This window comes from Eleginops maclovinus, chromosome 8 (genome assembly GCF_036324505.1).
Source record: "Eleginops maclovinus isolate JMC-PN-2008 ecotype Puerto Natales chromosome 8, JC_Emac_rtc_rv5, whole genome shotgun sequence".
NCBI classification, from domain to species: domain Eukaryota; kingdom Metazoa; phylum Chordata; class Actinopteri; order Perciformes; family Eleginopidae; genus Eleginops; species Eleginops maclovinus.
The window spans coordinates 6,212,286-6,224,241 of record NC_086356.1 but is presented as its reverse complement, the minus strand read 5'-3'; the positions used below and the strand labels follow the sequence as shown (position 1 = coordinate 6,224,241).

General features: G+C 40.6%; 1 protein-coding gene across 1 annotated transcript in view; it reads right to left on the bottom strand.

Annotated features, from left to right (window-relative positions):
* Nucleotides 1-1,874: 1,874 nt before the first annotated feature.
* LOC134868131 (leucine-rich repeat transmembrane neuronal protein 4) overlaps nt 1,875-11,956 on the bottom strand; it is a 101,153-nt gene continuing 91,071 nt past the window's right edge. Inside the window, 1 exon segment of the mRNA XM_063889034.1 lies at nt 1,875-7,579. Within this exon segment, the coding sequence (XP_063745104.1) occupies nt 7,256-7,579 (324 nt within the window). The 3' untranslated portion in view covers nt 1,875-7,255.

The following is an 11,956-nucleotide window of genomic DNA, read 5'->3' as shown; positions in this document are numbered from 1 at the left end:
TCATCATTTTAACTCAACAACTCGAAAAGTATGTTACTCTGAGATGTGCAGAATAAGTACTTCTGGTAAGAAAGTCTACTTAGTATACTTTGTTGCTCCAATGCTGAATGCAGACTTTCATTTGTAACATAATTATTTTACAACGTGGTATCTCTACTTTTACACAGATAAATGTGTCAAGATTATAATCACATTTCTGTTTAGGATTCGTGTTTTATTCCTGGGTTGAATTTTGAATAAATTTGGTAAACTGACGTTGCGCTGTTCATTTCTTTTTTTTTTTACAGTTTTGACAATCTCCTCACACCTTATGATTGTGACAGTGTGATCACAGATCCCAAGTGTCTCATAGTGTGGTGTGTGTTTCTTATTTCTTCTGATGCTCTCTGTGGACCGTGTTGCTATTTTGAGGAAACCCCAGAGAGGCTAACCACAGGCTGTCAAAGTCTGCTGAGTGTGATTTTGTTCTTTCTCACTGTGATTGCAGTCCTACGGTCGGTGAAAGGTCCAGATTACAATCATTACTGTGAATGTGTTTAGATGTTTCGATGAGTGTTTAAATGTCTTTAACTTGTCAGTCACAGTCCAGCTGAATGGGGTTTATTTATTTTTGGCCATGTTACTGTGACTGAAAGCAATTTTCCCAGGCACCATTGTGGCAGAGGAAACCTTCAAGTAGAGTAAGTAATTGAGAAGACAGCGAGGATCACTCGAAATAAGATCTGTCTGTACCAGTAGATGCTTACAAATAAGCTGTATCTCAAACTGCCAGAGCTGGATACTCTGTTAAAAAAACGTGTTAAATCTTGCAAAGGGTGCAGAAACAACTACAGAATGAATCAAGAGACAAGTTAATTTTACCAGTCTTGTTTTTAGGGTACATCCCCAGCTATTTTAGCACCAACAGCTAACCTTGTAATGATACCTTCGACCTGTTCGGATGTTAAACAAGGTAAGTAAGCATGCAAAAGTCCATTATAGTTTAATTTCTTTTGACGTTTTTCTTTGTTTCGAGAAATCCCAACAATGCCGGAGTCCTCACAAGAAAATAAATAGTATTTTTTCAGGAATTACTCATGATACAAGCTCAACATTAATTATGAAAGGTTGTCTTCATATATTTCTAATGCTATTGAATCATTTTAGCCGCTTGTATCAGGTTGTTTTTTCAGTATAATCCATGTGGTGAGGAAGAATGTGTAACATTTCCAGAATGAATCCATGAATTGTGGAGGGTCGAGTGATTTCCAAACACTCAGAGGTCCACACAGACTTATGAATGGTTACTTTCTGCAAGCCTAGCTACCAAATTCATCGACTTGAAAGCCCAGACTGCTGGAGGCTTCTTGAGTTTGAGACAGGAAAATTTTGTTCCTATGCCCCTAATGGATGTTGGTACTGGTACAGTCATTTCTGATAAGTTGCCAAGCTTCAAGAAACTGGGTCTGGACTAAAAGCAGCCATTCATTGGGAACTCGGATGAACTCAGAAAACAAGCCTTTTAAAAGCACAAAAAGACTTGTGGACAAACCTGACTAAGCATCTGTTATCATAAATTGGCATCATGATGCAGTTATTTTGCCACACTTTTGATTTGTTTATTGTAATGAAATCACACTGCAATCCATTTTGGCTTCATACCTCTGAAACAAACCAGATTAAATCAGGCACGAAAAATAATGCCAACAAACACAAATAAGGACAAGGTGCAAAAATAAGAAAGAAATTACTTGAAGAAGCACTTAAGGATTAAGTAATGCACTTTAATAAAATACAACTATAAATCCAGAGTAGCTTCAAAAACACTGGCTCATAACCATAATGCTGTTTGATAAAATTGTAGTATAATGCAGGATTTAATCACTGTTTTTTTTTACACTCCTACTACTTTCAGGGCACAGGAGCCATCCACAGTCCTATTGACACTATGACTGTGTTCACAGGCTCACAGAAGTGCCCACAACTAGGTTTTTGTAAGGTTCCCTTGTAGTACAATGCAATATATTTGCCAAAAAACAAGACATCACAGCTCCCATCTTTAGATGTTTATTTCTGATATCATCATCAAAATTTTTACAAAACATTTTCTGACAATAATATACTCAAAGAGGAGCCATATTTTTGCGCTTGGACCAGGTCTCCACAAAAATGCGTTAAGTCTGAATACAGTAAAAAGAACAATAATCCAGATAATAAAAAAAAAAGAAACTCAACAACAAACCGACTACAAAAAAAACCAAAGAAAAAACAATGCAGCGCATATTTACATCCTACAGAAACCAATGCTCTGCAGGAGATTCATGAGAAGGAGCAGGGATCCCCTGGTTTTTATGGGAAGCTTGGCAGCTAAACAAAATTAATTGGGAAAGTACTTTGAGCCTGCAAGCCAACGAAGACCAATCCTGATATTGCTTCTATCAGTTTCCCTCTGCTTTTCTCTCTCACTGCACTCTCAATTCAACAGCAAGTCTAGAATGCAGACTATTTAAATAAAAAGCTTCCTTTTCTACGGTGCTCACATTAAATCCAATTAGGGGCGTAAAGGCAGACAAACGGAAAAGTGTGTATCCCTGACAGAGGTTAATGATCATGCCTTCACTTTCTGTGTTCCCTCTGACATGAGCAATGGCAGAAAAACAGAGTCAGGACAATGTGGGTCACAGGTTAAAGACTTCCTGCTAACGTGAAACAGCGTGGAACACTAACGATCAATGGGGAGCGTGTTGGCCTGAACATCAGTAATGGTGGCGTTGGTTCAGAGGAGGTAGAGGACAAGGTGCTGCTTTAGATAGACACACACACACACACACACACACACACACACACACACACACACACACACACACACACACAGGCCACCTGGGTACATGCGGGGTAGCTAACTAACTAGCAATGCATCGAGTGTCCATTTTCTGCCTTCAGCACGAGAAAGTTATTAATTATTACCACTTTGCAGTCTGCACACACACTAACAGCACACAGAAACTTAAATTATGAGTCTAGAAGTAGCAGATGGGAGAATTTGCTTAATTTTCTTTTTTGTTTTTTCCTGCTTTCCTATCCGCATGTTTACGTACTGACTTTGTGGAGTCATGACCGTGCGTTGCATGGGTATGCCCCGATGTCGCCTGTGGGTAAGACACAGATGTATGGTAGAGGAGGAAAAGCTGCAACTCCACGTCTGACTTGGAATTAATTTTTCAAATCTATTTATGAGGTAATGGATTAGAACCTACTGAAGCGTTGCAGATGGCCTTGGGTGTGCTGAAATGGATGGGAGTGTCAAAAGCTGGAGTACTTTATTATCATCTATCAAGGCGTGTGTGTTGCCCTTTTGATGGTTATTTTCTTTGTGTCTTTGTGTTTTAATGTTTCGGTTTTCTCCAGTAGAAAAGAAAATAGAGAGGTGCAGTTAAGCAAATGCAAGTTGATTTGATTTGGGGTTTTAATTTGGTCTGTTTGTACCAAATGTATACTTATGTGTATGATGCCGCTATCCAAGTTTGGCTAAAGCAGTTTGCGTCACGTCTCGGAGATGGAAATAAAGCATTCAAAAACGTCACAGGGCCTTCATTCTGATTTAATATGTCCTTGCACTTTGCTTTTGTCCCTTTACTACTCCAAATTGTAAAGCATCTCTTGTTCCCTCCCTCTTTTCCTTGGAGATTTGCATTTATCTTTTCCTCTGCGTATGAACTGTGAAATATGGAACTTTTCTGTGCAATTCCGTTAGAACTTTATTCAACTCCCCAGAAGCAAAAAGAAAAGAAACGGGAAAAAAAGACAAATGTTCCCAATGGGGACCAAACTCAAAGACTGGAGGATGGGGCGGGGGAGAGGGAGGGGAGCTCGGGGCGTACAAAACCATAAACAAACAAGGCAGAAGAGAAAATAAAGCCTGTTGGTGTGGCGTGGCTAGCGCAGACGGTCCTGGGGTTCAGCTCTAACATGCATCATTAGCATGCAGCGCCTGTGCTTCCAGTTCTCTGATGGCGAGAAAAAAAATGGACAAAAGATGAAATAATTACTGGCAGCCGGATTGGAACATTCTGCTGAACATATACGATTTATCAGGGAGGCAGTCATGATTAATCAATCGCTTATTAGTAGTTGATTTAATTGTGACTAGACAAAGGTTTTAATAGCATTTCCTAATTACACATGAAGGTGGCTTTGATCACCGTGTTTAGACTGAATTGAACCATTATCACTGCTGAACACTGAAGTAATTACTACATATGGGGCACTGGGCTTTAGCAGGAGACCAATAAAAAAAAAAGGGAAGGCTGTCCCTGGAGTGAGTGTCCAAACAGGCCTCTTTTTTCTGGCTTGTATTGTACCAGGGAATCCTACTTTAGGCGAGCCAGGGGCAGGAATGGGTCAGCAAACAAGTTGCTTTAAAAACAGTGAAGTCCTCCATGATACGTGTTGCTGGTTCTAGGGCATTCCAGACAGGAAATATCTCCCATACTGTTTGTCTCTGGTTCAGCGTTCTTCCCTAACCGGGCATAGTTTCCCAAAATATCAGCATGCGGACAGAAATAGAACATCATTAAACAGGTTCACCCGAATCACCCGGAGGCAGACATGAAATTCAGGCCAAGGAGTTAGCAGGGGCGATATAGAGCAAGGCAAGACAATACATGGATAGAATCGAGAGAGCTCCCATTATAAAGACATTGGCACAACCGCTATTACAAAGTAAACTCCACCAGCACTATTAAGCAACCGTACTGAGCGAATCAACTGCTTTTTTTATGCAATGTCCTGTACACGAAGGGGACTGAACCCTTCTTAGACGTGAAAAGTTTTCGGTCACTTCTTATTTTGGGGCTGGTTTTTGGTAAAAACATTTAACAAAATGATGGCACATCAAAAAGAAACATCCTTCCCAAGTTAAACTCTTGGTGTAAAGAAAAGCACACTTCTTCTCCCCGAGTAGGCCGTGAAATGGCAGATACCGTTATAATTCTAAAACAAGAGGGTTAGATTGGGATGTACCTAACAACACATCGTGCGGCCACCTCCTGCAAGAGGAAACATGTCTGAAGTCAGAACAGAAAATGTGGATCTCTATGAGGTTTGACGCTTGTGGTATGTCATAATAACAGGGCTCCCGAAATTCCCTTCTTCCCGTGATTCAGTAAAATGATTGGATTTGAGAAATAACCTCAGTAACATAATTGGTGTTTAATGGTACAATAGTGTCGGGAGCAGATATAAAAATATTTATCATTAAACAACAGGAGCGGTACAGTAGGAACCTCTTCTCCGAGTCATCTTGGCTCCCGCCGGAAACTGAATAAGGCTCCTCTTCTGTTCACAAGCAGTATGTGTTTCAGAAGAAGTGAAGTTCATACTTTTTTTTCCTCCATCTTTAAAGATTCACTATTTACACGATAAATAAGTTCTATTCGAGTTTGTCCATTGATTAGTCTTATAGAATTTCTTGACATCATCTTTGAACACAAGTCTTTTATGTTCCAAGTTCCAAGCCGAAAAGATCAAATAACCAAACAAAGAAAAAACAAAAACATTTTTTCTCTAATATCTTGAGGATACACCCACTATCTGTGGGTAAATGTTGGCCCCTTGCAATTTCATGTAGATCAATCAGTCACACCATGGGAGGACAAAGCACAGTTTCCACAACTCCCGTGGGTATGACCACTGACATGAAGAAATCGCCCCTGGTTGCACTGCTCCGATTAATCTGTAGATGATATCTGACAGGCCATCACAGCCGTTTCTGAAGTCCTCATCAGCTTCACAAGTCGGTGAATAGCAGTGCTTGGCAGGGTGGCTAAAGCCTACGAGTGCACTAGTCCCGCACTGCAGACAAGCCTTCTGGAAAAAAAAGGGAAATGTCAGGCAATACTCCCACGCGTTTACAGTCCTTGGGGTCATACGCAGGTTAAAGAGAAGTCAGCGTGCTGGTTCAACATGCCCCCACTAGAAACTGCTGCTCTCTGTAGTGGAGGGTTGATGGGAGCACAAGGCCTTAGCTTTTGGGAACCCTGCAAGATGGTGAGCTCCAAATTGTCCAGTGTGACCAAAGTCAAACATTGACTTAGTTTCAGTTGACTGTTTGGGGCAGTGAGAGTGGTTTGACCTTCGGTAAAGTGGACCTTTTGTAAGAATATGTACAATACTTTGCATTCCAAAAATGTAACCACATCAATTCCCAATGGTTACCTCTTTAAAGCATAGTGAGTCGTCCAGCTGGGATATAATCATATACACCTACAAGACCTGCTGTGAAAAGATCCCATGAATGTTCATTGAATATTATGTAACATACCATAATGTCTCTCCAGAACTGTTTGTCTGGTTGTTGGTGTTCATTGTGTCTCCTAGATCATGAATAACAATAAAATTAATGTTGGTAGGACCAGTTAATTATTATGATAAATATCTGTAAAATTAGATTTTCGCTACCTCACTTGCATTGGTACTTTGAACCCAGCATGGGATGTGGTTGAAATTGTGGAAGTAAGTTGGCAGGGGCTGGTTTAGAAGACCATTTTAAGAATGCTCTCATATAGAGTAGCGTATGTGCATTGAACAACAAAAATGTAAGTAAACTCTTTGGTTTGACATGCACATAATAGAAATCAGTGTGAACTCCTATGTCAACAGAAACAACAGAAAACTAGTTTAAAGAATGAAGAATTCTATAACATTGTCTTGAGAGAATGACTCATCGTTGTGAAAAAATTGATAAATGTATTTTTTTAACAACTATACAGACTAAATATTTTAAAACTAATCACAGTAAGAAGCCCCACCCTCTTCCTGTTTCTGTTTTATGTGACTGCTCGCACTTTCTGTGATGGAGAACTCGTGTTTATTGCACTTTCCCTTTTATTCCAGACTTAGTACATGTGGACTGCTGTGAACAGGGGCCCCATGATGGGATATGGCCAAGACCCAGATTTGGAAACAAGGTAATACTTTTTGACATACGCTGGATTACCTCCCATGATTCAGACGTGTTTTATGTGAGGAGCTTTGGAAAAAAAGAAATAAAAAGGATCTGCAAGGATGTCCCACGCTCTGCTGTATATTAGTGAGACTGTGTGTTTCAGATTCCAAGTCCCTTCAGGCAGAATTAGAAAAGTTTTGTCCTCTAGTTCACATATTCATGTTCTAAGGACAAGGCCCCACTGAATAACCAGCTCACCTGCCCCTTCATTAGAAAGTCACGGTGAGTCAGAGGCCCTTGCCCCACTTTCTAACCACCAGATTCGGCTCGCTAACGTCCAAATTTGAGTGTGCCGGTGCGTTCGATGGTAGGATAAGACACGCCACTTGGACCTTCAGTTGGAGGTCTGAGGACTGCTGGAGGAGAACGAGGCCCTGGCACGGGGGCACCTATGCTGGCGGCAGTGGGCACGGCAGGCAGCGCCACTGTCTGAATGGTTCCCCTATCACACGGTCCCAGGTCCTCCAGGCCCTCCAGGCCCTGTGGGGGTCCCTCATAGCCCATGTTGAGCCGCAGGGGTTGATGGGCCTGGCAGTAGTCAACGATAGGCTGTTCATAGCGGTAGAAGGTCAGCGCGCCCAACTGGTGGGGGACCTGTTTAGATGGAGAGCAAAGAGAAGAAGGAGGATATGGTGGAGTGAAGGAAATGTAGAAGTAGAAAGGGAAACAAAAGGGGACACAGAAGAAAGCCTTAGACAAACAAAATATCAATCAACTTTGTCCGACTGATGTAAAAAAGAACAAGTGTATCAAGTGTAGACATTGAACATGTAATTTACAACTGAAACGATTTTGCACGGACTCCGCAGTTAAAAATCAATAGCTGAACTACGTAATTCAATATGCTGAGAACTATTGAAATCTCAACTCCTTTACTTATAATTCAAATCCCCGCTGAGCCACCAAATTAGATCAAACCCAACCATTGTTGTAATGACTATAGGAATGTTATTGCTATCACCAGACTAGATTATGTGCTTCTTGAACTACCTCTAAAAAATGGATCATGGAATGGTTTGGGTTCTGCAAAATCTGTTAAAAAACTAAAGATTTGGGTCCAAAAATTGTCTTATGTCATGGTGATTTACCCTAATGCTTACCCACCAGTCCATATGGGTAGAAAGGTTGTATTGCGATCATCATTAGCAATAAAGGACAGTCGAAAGGCAAGAAAGCCCCAACCACAATCCAACTTCTTTAGACTTTAGATTTTCCTTCTTTTTTTTACTGGACATTAAACATGTTTTATTTACATTTGAAAGATGCATTCAGGTGTTGAGCTGAATAGCAACATGTTTCACCAGAAACAACTTACTACATCAATCCAGAAATGCATACCAATTTGACCAAATAAAACCATTCAGTTTCTATACAGACAGTTAATTAAACTATAGATCTAGTTTATTCAAATCTTGTTTAACCAACATGTTGTTGTGGACATCTTCAAAATCATCTTCAAAACCAAAACAACAACTTCCATAACAAGCCCTGGCAGCTACAACAGTCACAGCTGTTTTCCCTTTTAAATAAACAGTCCACACTTTCAAACGATGTTCCCGGTTTCCAAAGCAGTTCATCTGTCAGAAAACATTTTAATGGGCCTGTGTGACTCAAAGCCTACTGCACTGTTTGTTTGGCACTAAACGGCTGGCCTTCTGTAATAATCATCCTCACATGGTGACCACCTGAGCCTCTAACCTCCCACATTTGCTTACATAGACCTTCCAAAATGTGTTCTGCGAAGCATCTGCGACAACCGGTTTTTACAGGCGTGGGGAGAATTTCACTCTTCTCTTCCTGCATACGACTTTTACTGTAAAGCTCACTGTGACTGTCAAAAGAATACAAAGATATGCATTGGCACGTTTAGATATGCATGTATGAATGACTAACCGACCTCTCTGCATATATGGCTACCATGTGGGTGTGTTCGACTGTTGCTTTGAGAGCTTGAGCAAATAAACCCGTTCTCTCTCTCCTGTGGCATGTCACTTGTGTCACAGCCAGAGGCACTCATCACATCTGGCTATGCGTCTGGTCTTGCGTTCCTCCCCTTAGAACAGAGCCAAACAAACAGATAAGACTCTCATGACACTCCGTCTCCCCGACTTTAAATCACATACTTATACGCCTCAAAAATGAGGCCAATAACTAGATTTCTAACAGGCCGTAAAAACAGCAGGGTAAGACGGCAGCTGACCTGGATTAAACACCGCAGCCTGGCAGACTGACAAATCATCAGGTCGTTACACATAGGCGACAAGAAACACGCAGCAACAGCAGGAGCTGCAGATATGACAACGACACGGAAGGCATGAATAATACAACCCCTGACTCTTGAGGAGGTGTTGTGAAGCTGAGCAAGTGTCAAAACTCCGATGTCATTCATGAATATCCCTGACATTTCATTTTAACCTTAACCAGTAGTGTGTACCACATTTTGAGGCAAACAAGTTATTGACAAGAGAGCTTAATTTCCTGAAAAGTAAAATCACTGCGCCCTATTTGTCAAAATATATGTGTTTGCTAGTTTTCCCTGAAAGTATCTTGACATGTAGAAAGTTTTGAGGGCCAAGGTGCATTTTTCTGGCATTCCCATGAAGTTGAACTGGATTAGAAGAATGATATCGGAAAAAGCTCAAAGCCAGAAACGATGGTGTAATTAACCTGGATAATAGGTTGTCAATTGTTTTGTTTTTTAAGTGAAAGGAAACCAAATGTATGTGTCTAGATCTTTTTTTGCTGTCTTAGTTTTGAAAGAGTTCCAGACTATAGTTTCTTTTTAACACCAGTAATGTTTTGAAGTTCAACATTCTGGTATCTTGACAAGCTTAGCGTACATAGCGTTATAACGGTTTGAATTGATTTGCCTTGAAGAAAGAAACTATTTGGCCGCAGAAAAGTTACATCCAGTGTATTCAGAATCTTGAAATAAAGAACGAATGGGTGCCCTTTAGCTTCCACAGGTAAGGTTCATTTGGTGAACATGGTTGACGCGGTAGGGAAGAGAACAAAATGGGAACAAATTAAACTCTAATAGAGGTTCAATGTACACATTAAATTATGTCAGAGAGAAGCAAAGCACTAGATGACAAGTGGATTTAAATTAAAAGAAAATTGGTGAAAGTATCTCCCCAAAAACATGTCACCATTATGCTTGTACATGAAATCAACTTATCACACAACAGCCTTCTGAGTAGATAAATCCTATTTTAGGGAAATTGAAGAGAACCTATGCCAGGATTTTTTACAAGAGGGCGGACTGTGTCAATGATATGGAGATATATGCTGGCTTGAAAGGAGGGAATAGTGTGTGTTTGTGTGTGTGAGCAAGCAGAGATTTCAAAGTCAAATGGTAACAGTCTGGGCTAAGTCAGTTTGGCAGTTCAGGAATTATCCTAGACCACCAGGCTAATCTAAAGCCATTCTGAAGGCACTATATCCATTTCTGTTTAGTTATAAAAACTTGTGGTATTTGTAGCCTTGGGCTTTATTGTAAAATGCTTCCATGGGGTAGTGCAGCACTACAATTCAGCCAAAAGTTAAGGTGGGTTTTCATATAAAATAACTACTGAGGTCATCTTCGTCTAGCATGGAAAAATGTAGGTCGTAGGATTTCCATTTTTCATTTTTCAGTCCTCCAACCTAGCCTTTCTTTCAGCTCCAAAGCACACCTCTGAAGCCACCACCTTTTTTCCTTTGCATAGCTCCCTCCTTCTCAAATGTACTCCATTAAGCACAGCTGACTCATTACATTACAGGCACTCAGTGGATTACTCACCCCATTCCCCTTTCGGTTTAAACCCTCCACCAACCCCGAAGCCAACACCACCATCACAACCTCCACCTCATCTCCAGTCCACACCAGCTCTGCTCATACCTCCCTGCTGAAGTCCAACAAATGAATTAACCAATATTAAGTCCTAACCGTTTCAATGCATTCCAGGAAATTGCTAGGGCATAAATCTGGCCTCGTAGGGAGTGTGTTTGAACGTTTCATATCTATGGAAGCCTGAGGAAGAGGAGGGACAGAATGAGAAAATTCTACAAGATAAGAGTTTTATACCAGTTTGACATTGCGTCTGCACTTTTTAACATTCTATGCTGCATGGGATGTTGAAAGACGCATATTTATCAGACAACATGCAATTTTGAAAGACGAATATATCAGACAATCCGGCGTCACTCCAGTGCTATTGATATTCATCTGCCATCCTTGTATAGTTGCAAGGTACAGAAAGCTCATTAGGAATGCAATCAGCCTCTCTTTGTGCCTCCTAGCATTAGGAAATTATTAATTCCTCACACTGAATTGCCTGTTGACTCTGGAGCCAACCAAATATGAAAACTGATAACATCTGGTCAGATTTCCACAAATACAACATAGACACGTTTAAATGTGTCTTCCAAATGTTCTTGAAGTATGTGATCTGGGTAGAAATGAATGATACGTGTGCTTTCTAATGGGCCAATCACTGTGGAAGAAGTTCCTGTTGTTTTCGGAAAGTGAAAACAGTACGGGGCCAATTGTTCTTTCAGTATTTGATACGTCTATTACTATTCACTTAAATACCTATTTAGACTTGTTCGACCTTTTTAACACCTAAATGAACTTAACATCTAAATTGTGTAATTCAATAAAAAGATAGTCGTAACTAGCTTCATCCTCTTGTGTAATTTCTAGTTTGAAACAAAAACACCATGGTTGAGGTAAAAATACAAATTTGAGGCTTCCAGACAGCAGCCTTGAAACAAATTGGTGAATGGTTGAAGTCAAGGTGACTTACCCTAACCTTTATTGCAACCTGGAGCACAGTACAGGCCAACAGGGTGTCATGGTTTGAAAAAAACAACATGGTTGAGGCAAATACCAGTCCGAGGCTTCTAGATAGAAGTCTAAAAACCAATCAGGGCAACAACAGTGACTATCCCAAACCCTAACCCGAAACCGCAAGGTGGGGCACAGCAGTC